The sequence below is a fragment of the Lissotriton vulgaris genome, chromosome 7 (genome assembly GCF_964263255.1).
Source record: "Lissotriton vulgaris chromosome 7, aLisVul1.2, whole genome shotgun sequence".
Classification (NCBI taxonomy): domain Eukaryota; kingdom Metazoa; phylum Chordata; class Amphibia; order Caudata; family Salamandridae; genus Lissotriton; species Lissotriton vulgaris.
The window spans coordinates 1,305,336,785-1,305,352,068 of NC_141695.1; the positions used below are offsets into that span (position 1 = coordinate 1,305,336,785).

The following is a 15,284-nucleotide window of genomic DNA, read 5'->3' on the forward strand; positions in this document are numbered from 1 at the left end:
AACCACTCGGTAAAGAGAGTCAACAACAAGATTGAGAGACTGTTCAGGACACCACACTTACAGAGTATTCCGCATGGGTGCATTTGGGGGGACCACTTATACTTACAGGATGGGGTCCATTTGATTGAGGCAGGCAATCACGTATTCACAAACAACATACTGGCATGGTTAGAGGGTTTCGTGAGGTAGGTATGACCTTTCAGTGTAGGAGGTTGGGGGGGGCAGATAGTCGGTCAACTATGCTGGCCTGTGGCGGTAAGGTCATGATCGGTGAGCAGCAATTAAAGGTCCTTAGGGGGCGGCACTATTCTCGAATGGGGTAGCCTAGGGGGAGGGGCCAATGGTCTCTCCTAGAACTTCAGGGGCAGGATATCCGCATGGTCAGAAGGCTGCGGGGGAGGGAGTAACGCTTTCCTTGGGCTGATAGCCACCTCGCAAATACACTATGATGTTATAATGTGGCACGAGTGAAAGGGCCCTCCTCTTTTGGTATAATGAAGTTCACGGAGCGTACTGGGTAACCGGGAGAGGTACGTACTCTCCCGGTAACCGGGCCTGCGGCGCTTGCGCACTCATACATGATGGCGTAGCTGGTAATATGGATCTGACACCGGTCAACGACCTTGCCGTAGGCCCAAAATTGTTAGGATGCATAATTCATACGTAGGATGTTAGATTCGGTAGGAACACGCTGTATTAGACATTTGTTAAGGTTAGCCCTTCCTACCTGTCTACGTTGATGTAATCTAATGTCAGAATTTTGCATATTAATGATTGTGTTAATAATGTTTATTTTAACAATTTTAATTTGTTTTCATATTTTAATAAATACGGCCGTGGGGTCCCGAGACCCCCTGCCTTCCAAAGAAACCCGTTGCCTGCCTAAGTCTAAGGTACTAAATGTATTGGTGTGGTTGTCTTGCGGGGAGGGGGTGGTCGGTATTCCCAGGCCATAGGGATCGCAACATAAGGGTGATCCCCTGTGACTTTTTTATGGCAGAATAGTTGTTTTGGGGGTGGCCGCAGTGTCATTGGCCTGTGCCCCACCCCTCTTGTCCTGGGCCCACTTAATTTTTCTGTTCCCCCCCAGGAGCTGATGGGGGTTCAAACCCAGTCAGCCCCCGCAGGGGTCAAAAAGCCCACTAGACCATCATGAACTATGGTTCCAAATAAATAAGGGGCCTACCTGAACAAGAATCGGTCTGTTACTCCATCCCAGTATGCACCCAACAGTCATCCATCCGCCCAGGGGTAGATTGAGGGGGATGACCTCAAATCTGACCCATGGGAAACATAAAGCCCATAAAGCTCACTAGTCAGCAGGGTTGTATTTAATTGTTGTAGAGAAAAATGGGAGTTGGTGTACCACCTTGGTGTTGGACCTATCCTCCAGCCCTAAAAACCCACAGTCTTTCTGTACACCTGGGGTGAAGATCCCCATCCCCATGGCAGGCAGCTTGCAATAGTAAATGGTTTCACTATTCGGATCCGTGCTCTGCCATCCAGGTAAACCAATTAAACCAAGGCATTTGAAAAACTAGACACTCCGGCTACTCCAGGGTGGTGTGCCTTGCATGGATCACACAATGTTTTCTTATCCACATGCCATGCACACCTCAAATGTTGCCTAAAATCATACATTTTCCTGATAGTTATATGAAGGGAGGTTCCAGAACCTGTGGGGACAAATTCCTACTACCAACCATTTCCCCACTTGCCCTGATGAAAAGGGTACCCCACATGTGTGGCTGACCCAAACACTTGCAACACAAAAATCCCCAAAAAGCAACATGGAGAAATAGGCAATAGGGTAGCTGCAGTATTTGGACCTGGGCTGGACAGCCAGCAAGGGAAACCTGCTAACTCAGATATATCTGAAAGCTAGATACCCAGTGGAGTCCAAGGGGGTGTGCTTGTATGTATCCCATGATGGTTTCTTACCCACAATGCCCTGCAAAGCTCAAAAACTGTGTCTAAAAATCACACAATTTCCTTCTATATATGTCATGTAAACATTTGGAAATCTGCGGGGCTGTCCTAAATTCCTACCTCCCCTCATTCTCCAACTTGTCCCAAAAAAATGCTAATCCACTTGTGTGCCTGTGATAGGAACCTATCAAATCAGATCGATTGTCTGCTGAGGGGAGAACATGTACTGATGAAGGGACAAAGGAAGTGCAAGCAATTCTTCCAGTAGCAGTATCTTGGGCTCAAGGACGGAAACTCTCCCACAACTACAAGCATACAGCAAAAAAACACCATAGATCTACACTGACAATGGAATCATCATTCACTCACAAAGAATAGATCAGCATCAGACACCCAGAGCAGCAGACTTCCACCAGTACCAGACAAGACGTAGCATAAGAGCAGATTCTCGCACTTCCTCTAGGAGCAAGCAAATGAGGCACAATTGGGATACCATGTGATCCCACATGCCAACGAAAAGAGAGACAGTTAATCAAAAACTATCAATCCTTTTGCACTAATGCCTTGCATAATTCAATGAATTGTGTTCATCATTCTTCAAATATCTTAAATATCTTAATATGACACACCTGTTTGGTTGGAAATGCTCCCTTCCGAACATCTGATACATTCAAAGCAACATCTGGGCTTCCCTTCTATGGCTGATTTTCTATAACCTGGTGGACAGGGTTCACTGCAGATGGAGACAGGTACCTACAGGACAAGGAAATGAAAACAAGTGAAGATAAGAAATATAATGTATATGGAACAGACATATTTCGCTAGTGCCAAAACGCAACATTATTTAGACGTTTTAGACTTATGTCCTGAATAGTCATTAAATGCTGACACGTTCACAAAAACAGGATCAGCATAGGCTTCTATCTCAAAATGCCACCTTCCGCAGGTGTGCCATGTCATTATTTGATTTGCTCGTTGTGCTTTTCTGAGACATGCAACACAAGAGGTAAAGACCTACAACATCTCAACATTGTCGTCATTCACCGGCATTTCATTTTCCAATCATTTCCAACAACTCTCTGCACTTCTAAACTCACACTTGTGCGACCAAGAAATAAATGAGGCAGAAAGTGTGGAATGATTAACAGAGCAGTAACATTTTTCATGACATTAACAAAGAAAAAACAAAGCCTTGAAATGAAAGAATAACTTCCATTAGAAGATAAAGGGGAACACAAATATTCATAAATATCTGCAAACTGCCTACACTCTGAAGTATCTAGATCTGTAGGTTTGGAGGATATGGGTATATGGCAGGGACAGCATGCAGACTGTAAGCAATTTTGCAGGCAACAGTGCTGAGTGGAAACAATTTCCGGGAATTCCTTCTGACCCTGCAGTCTTTGACCTTTCACATTCATCAAGATCGGTGCTGGTGGCACAATATTTTATAAGCATCCAATAGAGGCCTCAATACATCTCTCACTCCTTGCTGTCTTACATCCCTAGGTCCCCTGCCCTCCCATGTGCCACTCAGAGTTTATGTTATGAAGCCACATCCTTGGCTGTTTAGTGGATTGTGAACTGTCATAGTTCATGGATAAGCATAGAAATCTGTCCTTTATAAGACCGCTCCATGGTAGACTAGTGGCACCAGTAAGACCTCAGCATGCCCCCCCAGGTGTTTGCATGTTCTGATGATGCTCCGTACTGTACTTTTTTCAAATTTACTTGTACCACTTAGCCCAGCTGATTCAATAAGATATTAACAAAAAACTCATGTGGTCCATTTAAGGTCGGCCTGCCTACTGGCGCTCACTTGTGTTGTGTTTTTGACTGCGAATAAGAAATAGACAAGCATTTGCAATGCAATCGGTCTCACATTTGTGAAAGTTAGAGGTATTGGCGTGGTAAACGATATTGTATTTTATGTATTTTTGTTTTGTTTGTAGAGGTGGAGAGTGTGTGGTTTTTTTTAAAAACCTTATGGTAAAGAAATTGTGTTGAAAGACCTGAAGTGAACCAATATGAGAAATGCTGAATCAGTGTGCGCATGTGCAGTTGAATTATGTGGCTAGTAAGTATGTGGCATGAAGTGTTGTGGACTTATATGAAGTGGTATTGCATGTCCTGGAGTGGCATGTATTGAGTGGAATTATGTGGCATGATGTGGAAATCTGTGGTGTGGATTAGATGTATGTGGTGTGTAATGGAATTGTGTTGTGGACTTGAATTTTGTGCCATGGAATTATGTGGAGTTGAATTGCGTTGCATGAAATTATGTGGCATAGAGTGAAATGATGTTGAGTGTAATTATGTGGCATGGTGTGGAGTGTATTTATGTTGAGTGTTGCTATGTGCAGTGCTTAATTTGAGCAGGTACTTTCAGGTGCTCGGCACCTGTACTTCTTTCACAGGGCCGGGGCTACAATTTCTGAACCTGCAGGAGGTGGACTCAATATTAATTGTTCAATTCAAAATAAATAAATAACATACATTGCATGGTGACTGGCTGGTAAATGTTCATAGGCAGGCCGGAATATGCCTGTCCAGGCAGGCATGATTATGTATCACCACGTTAGTGATGATGTCATAACACTGATCACAAAATCAAGAAGTCATCGACAAACTATGGCTTGCATTCTATTCCCCTAGTCTGCTGCACCCTGTCACTGCCTGAGCCTAAACCTCCCATTGGATAATTGTAGCTGGGGGCTGGCTCATGACGGAGTTGAGGCAAGGAAGCTGCAAGAGCGCATTTGGAACTTGGGAGTGAGGGCTCTTCAGAAAGAACAAATTAAAGTTAGTGTGGACTTTCCACTTGTTGCGCAGCTAAAGTATCATATCCGGCAGCCCTGCATTGCTGCTATCCTCCTTGTACTCAATACGGCTGTGGCCCAAAACAACTTTTGTGCACCATGGCATCACCAGTAGAATCTGTGCACTGCACCCCAGCCTGGTAATTGCTCAGCGTGAGTGAGTCCAGCAGGCACCACAGGCATACTTACCTGCATTGGAAGCAAGCTGGGGACAATGCCTGTGTTGTAGCAGGCAGGCTCACAGCAAGCTGAGCAGTGGATGCCGATGCCGTTGTCATCCCTGGACCTACTAACTACACGCAGCACTAGCAGTGACATGACCTGCTGTGCTCTAGCAGCCGCCTGTTCCGCAATAAACCCAGTCATACCACACCGATTAATATATGCAAAAAAGCATTTTCATTTGGTGTACATTTTGTTTTTGCACTCGGTGTAGGTAAGAAAGTAAAACATGTCATCTTCCGCTTCTTTAGGAATGACAACAGGAAAGCAGAGTTCAAAATAGCAGGGACATGTACAGGCTGACGACAGGGGTCACAGGCAGCAGCAGTGTTAGAGATGAGAGACAGCAAGAGTAAAGAGGAGAAGAAACAACAAGAGAGGAGAGAGATAAAATGGAGCAAAGTAGAAGAAGAGGAGGAGAGCAAATCAGATACAAAGAGAAAGCAGCCATGATGTGAAGAAGAGAGCATTAAGAAGACAGAAGATAGAATGAAAGAATGTGGAGGACAGGATAGAGGAAAAAAGCAGACAAATGATAAAATGGAGACACAGCTAATCACTGCTAGAGAGTGATAGTAAAGAGCCAAGATCGAGGGGAGAGAGAGCAGAGCATGGATACAAGTGAAGAGAGAAAAGGGCAGGGCTAAAATGAATAGAGGGTAAATCAGAAATACAGGGTGTGACAAAGGTGATAGAAAACAATTAGAGAGGTGAGAGGATAAGACTCTTAGAGCAAAGACTTAGGGGACAAACAGCAAATCAAGGTTAGAAGATAGAGACTGAGGCAGTGAGAGTGTTGAAAGTGGGGCTCACCGGAGGAAGACGTGAGAGGTGGCCCCCTTGGCAAAATTTTCAGCACCTGCACTTCTTTTTTTACAAATTAAGCACTGGCTATGTGGCATGGAGTAGATTTATGTGGAGTCTGGAGTGTAATTATGTGGAATGGAGTGTCATTTTGTAGGTTGGAGTGGAAATATGTGTAGAGGATTTATGTGGAGTTACATTGTGTTGCGGAGTATAATAGAATTATGTTGCAGGGGAGAGCAATGTGTATTTTGTTTTTTGGGGAGCGAACAGCTGGGAAGACTGCTTTGGTTCGGAATGTGCACGGATCGATTTTTAAGATGTTCTGCATGCAGGAGTATTCCTTGGCTGTTGAACTGACTGCTGTTTTAAGGCAATCATGATATTGGATTTTAATGGTCCGGCCAGAGATTTTATATCTGTGTTAGCACCTGAAGTGTGCAAGGCTTAGGGAGGAAGACAAATAGTCAAGCAGCTGGGAGGGACATGAGTTTGTGTCGTGTGAGGATGACAGGGCAGGTAAAGTTAAAAACAAGTTTCACAAAGTGACTCAACATTTTGTAACAAGGGTTGCTGTGCCTCTGTGTTAAACAGACCTGTCTCTTTCAGGCAAACATGATATTGGATTTTACTGGTCCTGGGAGAGATTCTGGTCTCTACAGATGAAGTGTGTAATGATCAGGGAGGAAGACAAATAGTTGAACACGCATGGACAGGCGGGAGGTGGTGTACATGACAACCTTTTTCTTGCAGTGGAATGATAATTTGATATACCAAAAAAAGTTACTTTCTGAAAAAAGTGATTGTCAACGGAATAAACAGGGAAAATCTAATGTGTGAAAGTATGGGAGTTCTGCTGTTATTGAACAATTTTTAAAGAAACCCTGATGTCTGATACTTGTGTAAATATATTTTTTTAAAACAGCTTGCCGGAAGCAACAGGCAAGTGGGAAGAGCGTGAAACATAAGTCAAAGTAAAACGAGGTGGAAGGGAAAGTAACGTGGTAGGGACAGCCGGTATGTGGCTGTTAAGGTGCCAATGATTTCAAACGCGTACATAGTGAAGAAGAAGGAGCTTTAACATACCTTGTCTCTCCTACTCAAGCCATAAACTCTTTAAGCTCCCCAGCTGCTTCGCTTCATTCCAGGGCATGGTACTCACCGTAGTGGCTGTGTCTCATGCTGAGAGTGGGTGATAAACATATCTATTGCTCGTTGTCAACAGAAACACAAATGCCCGCCACTTATCAGTTAACAATTTTCAGCTGTATAGATTGTGACTTAAAACCAATCCTGGATCCACGCTTAATAATTAATTGGAATTACTCTGCAATTACTACGTCTGCATGCGTAGGATTAAGTAAAATGCAGCCTTAACAAAGCCCACAATAAAGAAAGCCTTGATGTCCAGGTACACATCTCAGAGTGGTTGGAAGATTTGCGGCTTCAGCTTAAGAGAGAAAGACACAGGAAGAAACAGAGATGTTTCTGTTTGTCACAGCCTGCTTCCCGGTAACAAAATAAAGGGGAGGGGGTGCCTTATTATTGCTCATGGGCTCATACCTACCGGCCCCGACCGCACAGTAGAGGAAACCAGAAGATGAGCAGGAGCAGCAGAGCCAGAGCGCAGCAGTGAGCAAGGGACACAGTTGCACGTGTGACTCTCAGCAGTAGCAGCACCAGATCCTCAGGGCACAACCCGGTCTGCGTGCGCACAGCCTGCTGGGAGCTGGAACCACATTTAGGCGTAGTTTGCATGACAAAAGTAACATTTTTAACTGTAATTGACATAATGCGAGAGAGAGCATAGAAGGACGAATTGCTTTTTTTACTCTATGTGCTGAACACAGCTTGACAGGAAATGCGTGTTTCCGGTTACAGTGCCGGGAGTATGTGTGAATAGGCAGCAAATGTTAAGACTAGTTTGAAGGGCTGAAATACCTCCTTCCCTCAGCAGCGCTCCAAGGAAACCTGTTGGAGTGAATAGAAAAGTGTGTTAAATAACTTGCGCTGGATGGGAGCAATTGTGGGCATCCCAGATAAAAATACAGCTTGTGTAAAGTCTGTGAATGCAGAATAGACGTTAAGAGTAGTAGGAGGGGCTAAAATGCCTCCTGCTCTCTGCAGTGCACAAAGCAAACCTGTCAGAGCGACTAAAAAGATAAAGTGCGAGCGGGATTGGTGAACGCGCGAAGGCAACAAAAGAACACATTTTGATAAAACGCAAATGCCGTGGGAAACATGAGCGTGCCTTGCTCATACACAGTGCGTAAGAAAGCCATCAGCAGCGCGCAAGACAAAAAAGAAGTGCAAATTCACCCAGCAAATCCACGATAAACAAACGTTTGCAATGCAATAGGACTCGTATTTACGCAAGACCTATTGCATTGGAAACATGAGTGCAGGCCTCCAAGAAAGCACAAAGAGGAGTGGGGTGGGGGGTGAGGGGAGTTGAGAAGTCACGGACTGCAAGAGGGGGCCAGGGGGGACACAGGGAAGAAAATAGTGTTGGAGTAAAGGGGCCAATAGCCAGGGAAGGATACAAATGACAACATGGCCAGGAGGAGGGGCTAACAAGACTAAAACCAATCAGAAGGCAGCATTTATGATCTAAGCCAATCAAAAAGATGGGTGGAGTGGGTGGAGCTTCCAGGAAGCTTCCACGCTTTAGAGTATACTGTATGCCTCGCAAAGTGGGCAGCGCATGCGCTGCAACGCCCGGCGGCGAGACCAACAAAACACACAAACAGGAAAGAAAAAGCGAGACGAGAAAATGCGCACACAGGAAAAAAGCAGGGTGCAGCAGAAGTGAGATACAGAGGCAGGTAGAGAGCATCTGGTAGTGGATTACAGATGCCTGAGGGGAATTCAACATTACGCAGCCTTGGTATTGAGAACATGTAATTTCAGCTAAGTCCCTCGTGTAACAAAGGTTTTCAGTACATGACAGTGTATGAATACTGAATATCAAAGTATTAACAACTAGACATAGAAGCTGCACTGACACACATTTTAATTGTGCACTTGCTTGTATTTCAAAGTTCTCCTTAGGTGGTATTTGAATTAAAATGTATGTTTACAAGAATAAAGTTGTTTCAAATTGTTATGTCGCTCCTAGATTAACAGAATATGTTGAAACCATATTGAATTTCTAATGATTAATGAATTAAAAATGCATGCAAAACTGTGAGAAATGTACTTCTCTGTTCTATTTAATGAAATGCACCAACAAAGTTTTTTGCATTTGGAATAAAAAGTATTGCTCATATAAATGAAATATTTTACAGCTGAATTCATAAGTTTTCATATTATTTGTGCTTTATTAAAATGTATTATTACATGTATTGTTATAAATCTCTTGCGTCAGTTTAAGTGAGGACTGCAGAGCTGTATTCGCAGTCACATGAAAATGATGAAACATAAGACTTCTTGCAGATTTCGTTCCCATGAGAAGCAACCTTTTTGTGACAGACCTCATTGTTCAAAAGCATAGAGATGTACCCATTGGCCTTGAATGTCATTCGTTTTTTTTCACCCCTCCCATGACTCTCACAGATGGAAAATGTTCTCGTGGAAAGCTTGGGAAAGGATGAGCATGTGTCAACACCGAGTCATGTGATTTATTTTATTGGATGGTGTCCCTTCAATGAGACATGGACTGATACTTTTGGGGAATCAGAATGTTTTATGGTTTTGATATGGCAGTGTTCGGTTGGAATTTAGACAGATAGTGCTTTAATTTCTGGCCCAGACACTGTGCAGATGAAGAGTCCCTGAATGCAGCACCCATTAGGGAGCTATTTTCCGCTCTGCTTTTGCCCTTGAGGTGCCCTTTTGAAATTTAGAATTCTTTACCTAATCCCCTTCAGACGATTCTTGATCTAGCTTCTGATATGCTGTTGCTCTCCTTTTTATCTATTGTTGTCCTCACCTTAGTTAGTAGTTCACATTCCGAGATTATCCTTTTTGCCAATTTTATTTTCCTTCTGTGATTTTTATAGTTTGCACGCCTGTGTCTCGCCCTACACATGTCAGTCAGTCAGTCAAACAAGCTTTATTCGACATAGTCATAAAAGCACTACATATAAAAATGTATATAAAAATGGAATTAAAATTTATACAAAATTTAAAACAGATAATTCATTGTAATAAAAATAACCAATTTTAAGATACATCAAGTATTCATTGATAAAATGCATTTTCAAAAGCCAACCCCTTTACATTTTTTACTTCTAATAATCCAGGCCCATCCTAGATATTTTGCCACACCTATATATATTACAGGGCTTGGGTTTGTGCAAATGATTCTAATAGCCACAGTTCCACTCTGAGTACCTAATAGTTTAGCCATAGGTCGCAGCCAACCTCTGCGTGGGGCAGAGTAGGCTGGGCACACAATTAGTAAGTGGCCAACTGTTTCTTTGATATCTGGGCAAAATGGACAGGAGCTACTTCCACCATTTGACCATCTGGATGTAAAAGATCTGATAGGTATACTACCAATTCTCAATTGAAAATAAAGTTTTCTATCCAATGGCTTTGTTATGTCGTCCCAGAATGTCTCGAAACGAGTTTCATCCTTGAACTCCATAAACACCCCTGTTAATGAAAGTGAGGGGACGGTCCTGAAGTGTTTTGAAGATATCATCTCCCAATACAAGCCCTTAAGGACCTTTTTTGATGGAAATACAGCATTGGTTGGGTCATCCCATGTTTCCGCCTGTCCCAGCTCTCTGAGAACCGCTCTAAATCCAGAGAGCCATTTTATCTGGTGAAAGACATCACATTTAATAATGTCCAGGAGTCCCACTGCAAATATTTTCAGCTCAGGCGTTACCCATATTCGACGCCAGTACAATACAGGACGGAGATTTGCAATGATCTCAATTGGTTTTATGCCTAGGTCCTGTAGAACCGGGCCCATGGGGGTACTGTGAGGGAGCATAGCAAGATTTCGTAGGAACCTGTTTTCGGAGGCTGTTAGCTTACTTAGGTTTCCCTGTCCCCACATCTCAACCCCATAAAGTGCTGCACTCACGGCCTTTGCATTATAAACTTTAAGTGCAGGTGCCATCGGTTTTGTCATGGATTTTGCATGTTCGCGGGTCAGTGCCCCTGCGATTTGCCTGTGCTTGAGGGTAGCCAGGTCAATCTGTTCATTCCATTGTAGGTCATGTTGGATGGTAACACCTAGATATGAGAACGATTTTACTTGCTCTAGTGGTAGGTTATTCATCAAGACCTTTCCTTTGAATGACTTGTGTTGATTAAAAGACATAAATTTGGATTTTGAGACATTAATTTCCAGGCCATGGTCAGTACAATATGTTTCAAAAATCCCGAGTGCTTTTTGCAGACCTCTTGGGGTCTTAGAAATAATAAGACAGTCGTCGGCAAACATTAGGATTGGTATCTTAGCGCCTGCTAGGATCGGTGCATCAACGTTTGCCTCCAACAGGGTCTTTGCTACATTGTTTATGTAGAGAGAGAAGAGGGTAGGCGCTAACACGCAGCCTTGGCGCACTCCTCTCTCTACCGGGAACTGATTAGTAACATATCCTGGGGAACCCCATCTTATCTGGGCGTAATTATGCTCGTGTAATTTGATAATCATAGAAAGAAGGGTGGGGGGCGCCCTACACATGTATCTTTCTTATTTAGTTGTAGGGTTTTCCACTACCTAGTCTAAATTATGACTGTGCTGAATTTGAATTGACTGATGATTGCTAATTCTGAGCAGCAATTGATTTCTGTATCTCAAAATTATTTTCCTCGTATCTTTATTTTGTTAATGCTAGCCAGTCTGAACTTATTCTGTTTGTTTGGAAAACCCCTAGTCATTATGAATTTTTATAATTTGGCATTGCGTACAGTCTTTATGGCTTTAAGCTTAAGTGTGTAATAACACTCCCTAACTTTATTCCTGACTGTAGATTTCTTGTATGGCCTAATGTGTCATACTGTTTAAATTTAAATTTAAATTTGGTGGGTTTTGGATTATGGTTCCACCACACTCTATTTGTTGTTGTCCTCATTTTACAGAATGCTCATGGGTTTGGAGAATAAAGCCAGTTTAACCTAAATACTTCAGACCACTGTAGAGTGGAAAAGGAGAAAAAATACCCAGTCACTTCTCAAAGAAGGAAGAGCTGATCAGACCCCCGGGTATTTATCTACAGCAGAATTTTTCAGTAAAAAAAAAGGCTCCTCCTTATATATAGGCCTTTCCCATCTAGCATTAGCTACTTTTCTGTCCTTTCGGCCTTGCGAGCAAATTTGTAATCATTAGACCAAAAAGGGAAGGACATCATGCCATTAAAAATCCACAGTGAAGAAGAAAGAAAAACAGAAGACAATATAAAACCAACCTAGGCGGAGGCAAAAGATGTAAACCAACTATCCCATAGATCCCAGAATCTTGTTTTTTTACCCCGTTTACTTACTCGGTCAAGAGTTGAAATGCGTTGGACTGAACTTATCCATTCTGATTTAGTGAGTGGGATAGGTACGACCCATTTAATACAAATTTCCCTTCGTGCCATGAGAATTAGGACAAATGTAGTGCCTTCTGGTCTCTTGAAAAAACTGATTTTCTGTATCATTTACACATACCCCAAAAATTACTGTGGATATAGTTAGCCCCACAGTTCTACCCAAAATTTCAGAAATAATATTACTCATTTGATCCCCGAAGAGCTTGATCAAAGGACATTGCCAAAACATGTGTACCTCGTTTACATTGATGTCACCACATTTCGGGCATTTCCTTGCCACTCCCTTCCCCATTTTGGAAAGTTTCGAAGGTTTCCAGTAAGCCTTATGGACAGTAAAAATATGGTTTATTTTCACTCTATTACTGGGTCAAAAGATTCATACGGCCCTCAGTAAATGTTTGATGCCCACGAAGGGTGAAAAACGCCACACCAGCATTCAACACACTGATCTTTAATAGTAGTGCTGGAGCAGAGCTTTGGGCACAGGCACTCATTGTTCTGCAAATAAAGCACTGCACACTAGACCAATCGGCCCCACCTGATACTTTTTCACACACAAAACCTAAACCTTAAATTACATGCCTGATCCTAGGGGGCGATCCACTGGCATTAATTGCAGAATTTTCCGGGGCTCCTTTTCACCTACATAATAAGGATAGCAAAATATTTTCACATTTATTTTGAAAACCCATGTTGAATGGCTAAGATTTGTCATTACGCACATGCATTAAAAGAAAATGTGTGAGGTGGTGACTGTTAGAAATGGAATTTCTGGTTGGCTAAGGTTTGCACAAAAGCCAGGCAGAAACCACCACTCTAGTCAGGATAAGGGTGGTACACTCCTAAAATAACCCCTGCTCACCCCCTTGGTAGCTTGGCACGAGCAGTCAGGCTTATCTTAGAGGCAGTTTGTAAAGGGTTTGCACATAACCAACAGTACTACAGTGTAAGCACTACAAATGGACACCACACCTGTTTAGAAAAATAGCCAATATTTTATATACTTAAACAAGACCAAATACGATAAAAATCAACAGTACAGTACTTCAAAAATAGATGTGTTTCAAGATGTCTTTAAATTGCAAAGATACATTGAAAAAACAGTTCCTTGATGTCAATAGCTCCGTCCGGGGCTATCACGGCATCGTGAACAAACAAATCCAAACAGTTCTGACTGACCGCGGCTCAACTGCAGTGACCGGGAGACCCGCAAACAGTACCTTTCACAGATGCAGGTCGTCGATGACCTCTCATTGTCACACCCGTTGCAGGTCAATCTCCTCTCTGATGGAATCAGGAGCGCGAGCTTTGGCAGGCATCTGGTGATGCGGTGCGGCGTGCAGTGCCCCCAGGACGCGGTGCGAGTAACGGCATCAGCAGGCGTCGTCGGTGAGACCAGGGTCGAGGTGTGGCAGTGCCCTCTGCGGTGCCTTCAGGAAACAGCATCAGCAGTGGCATCGTAGACTGCGTCGGGCTTGAAATCTTTGCTGTTCCTGAGACTTCTTGAACAGGGGGCAAGCTCTACTTCAATCCCTTAGAGATACTGATCACAAGTAGAGAAAGTTCAGTCCAGTCCTTTCACGGCCCAAGGCAGGAGCAGCATCTGCAGGCCAACCCAACAAAGCAACAACACAGCAAAGGGGCAGTACTCCTCCTGGCAGTTGTTCCAGCTCTTCTTCTTGGCAGGTTCCTTGATTCCAGCAAGTTCTGAAGTTCTGGGTTTGGGTCCCCCTTTTTATCCTCAATTTCCCAAAGAGGTCTTTGCCTAGTCCAAACCAGTTCTTTTCAGTCCTGGAGCACTTTGTTGACAAGAACCCGTCTTTCCTTTCACAGTGTAGGCCAGGGACATCAGCGGCATCACAGGAGGTGGTGCCAGCATTGTGGAGGGAAGGCCCAGCCCTATTCAGCTCCCAGGTGCAACTCCTCCCACCCATCTACATGCAGATCTTGCTATTCAGCCCTGTGCTGACTCACCCTGTCTCCTGGAATCCCCCAACCCCTGTCACTCAAACTCCAGACAAGGAATACACAACCTAGCAGAGGCAGGCTTGATGGTTAGACAAGAAAATACCTACTTTCTAAAAGTGGTATTTTCAAACACAGAATGTTAAAACCAACTTCACTAAAAGATGTATTTTATCATTCTGAGTTCAGGCATACTAAACTCCAATTTCTACCATGTTCCCTGAGTCGGTTAGTATTATAGAATGTAATAATCAAACTGCCCATTCTGGCCTATGGGGAACAGGTAGCCTTGCAATAGTGAAAAACGAAGTAGGCTGTAATTCACTATCAGGACATGCCACACACACACACCAGGGCATGTCAAACCTTTTACATACAATGCACCATGTCCATGGGGGTACTTTAGGCCTACCTTAGGGGTGATTCACATGTAGAAAAGGGATGGTTGAAGAACTTGCAAGTGTGTGCACTTGCCAATTCGACACGGCAGCCCCAGGCCACGCACAGGCTTTGCAATGTTAGGCCAGAGTTACACTTTACGTGCTGTTTGCGTGAGTGGCACAATCCAGTGCTGCAGCCCACCAACAGCATTTGATCTATAGGCCCTGGCACTCATAGTGCACTTTACTAGGGACTGACACATACATCGAATAGGCCAATCATGGAAACACCAATCCATAACACAATTTATACAGGCACACTTGCACTTTACCACTGGACAGCAGTGAGGAAAGTGCGCAGAATCATTACACCAGCAAAAACAGAGTCAAAAAGGGGAGGTCAGAAAGCAAAAAATCAGGGGAAACACTCCAAAAGATGCCAAGTCTACCAGTGACTATATGACCATCTACAAGGCAGTGAGAGTTATTTGGAAAAAGACCACATAATAGAGGCTTTCTGCCGGAAATTGGATTTCTGAGAAGTCCAATTCCAAAAATATGGCCAGAGGTTAAAGAATATATCCTAGTTGGACTCCTACCCTCTGCTCCAAGTAGATGACCTAATTGAAAGTCTAGTACAACACATATCTATGTCCACGTAAGGCCTAGCT

General features: G+C 43.4%; 1 protein-coding gene across 1 annotated transcript in view; it reads right to left on the reverse strand.

The window, feature by feature from the left end:
• Positions 1 to 15,284, reverse strand: part of LOC147703551 (vomeronasal type-2 receptor 26-like) — a 102,462-nt gene that overhangs the window by 41,752 nt on the left and 45,426 nt on the right. The window contains exon 2 of the mRNA XM_086928931.1: positions 2,559 to 2,682. Coding sequence (XP_086785057.1) covers positions 2,559 to 2,682 — 124 coding nt within the window. The remainder of the gene's footprint in view (positions 1 to 2,558; positions 2,683 to 15,284) is intronic.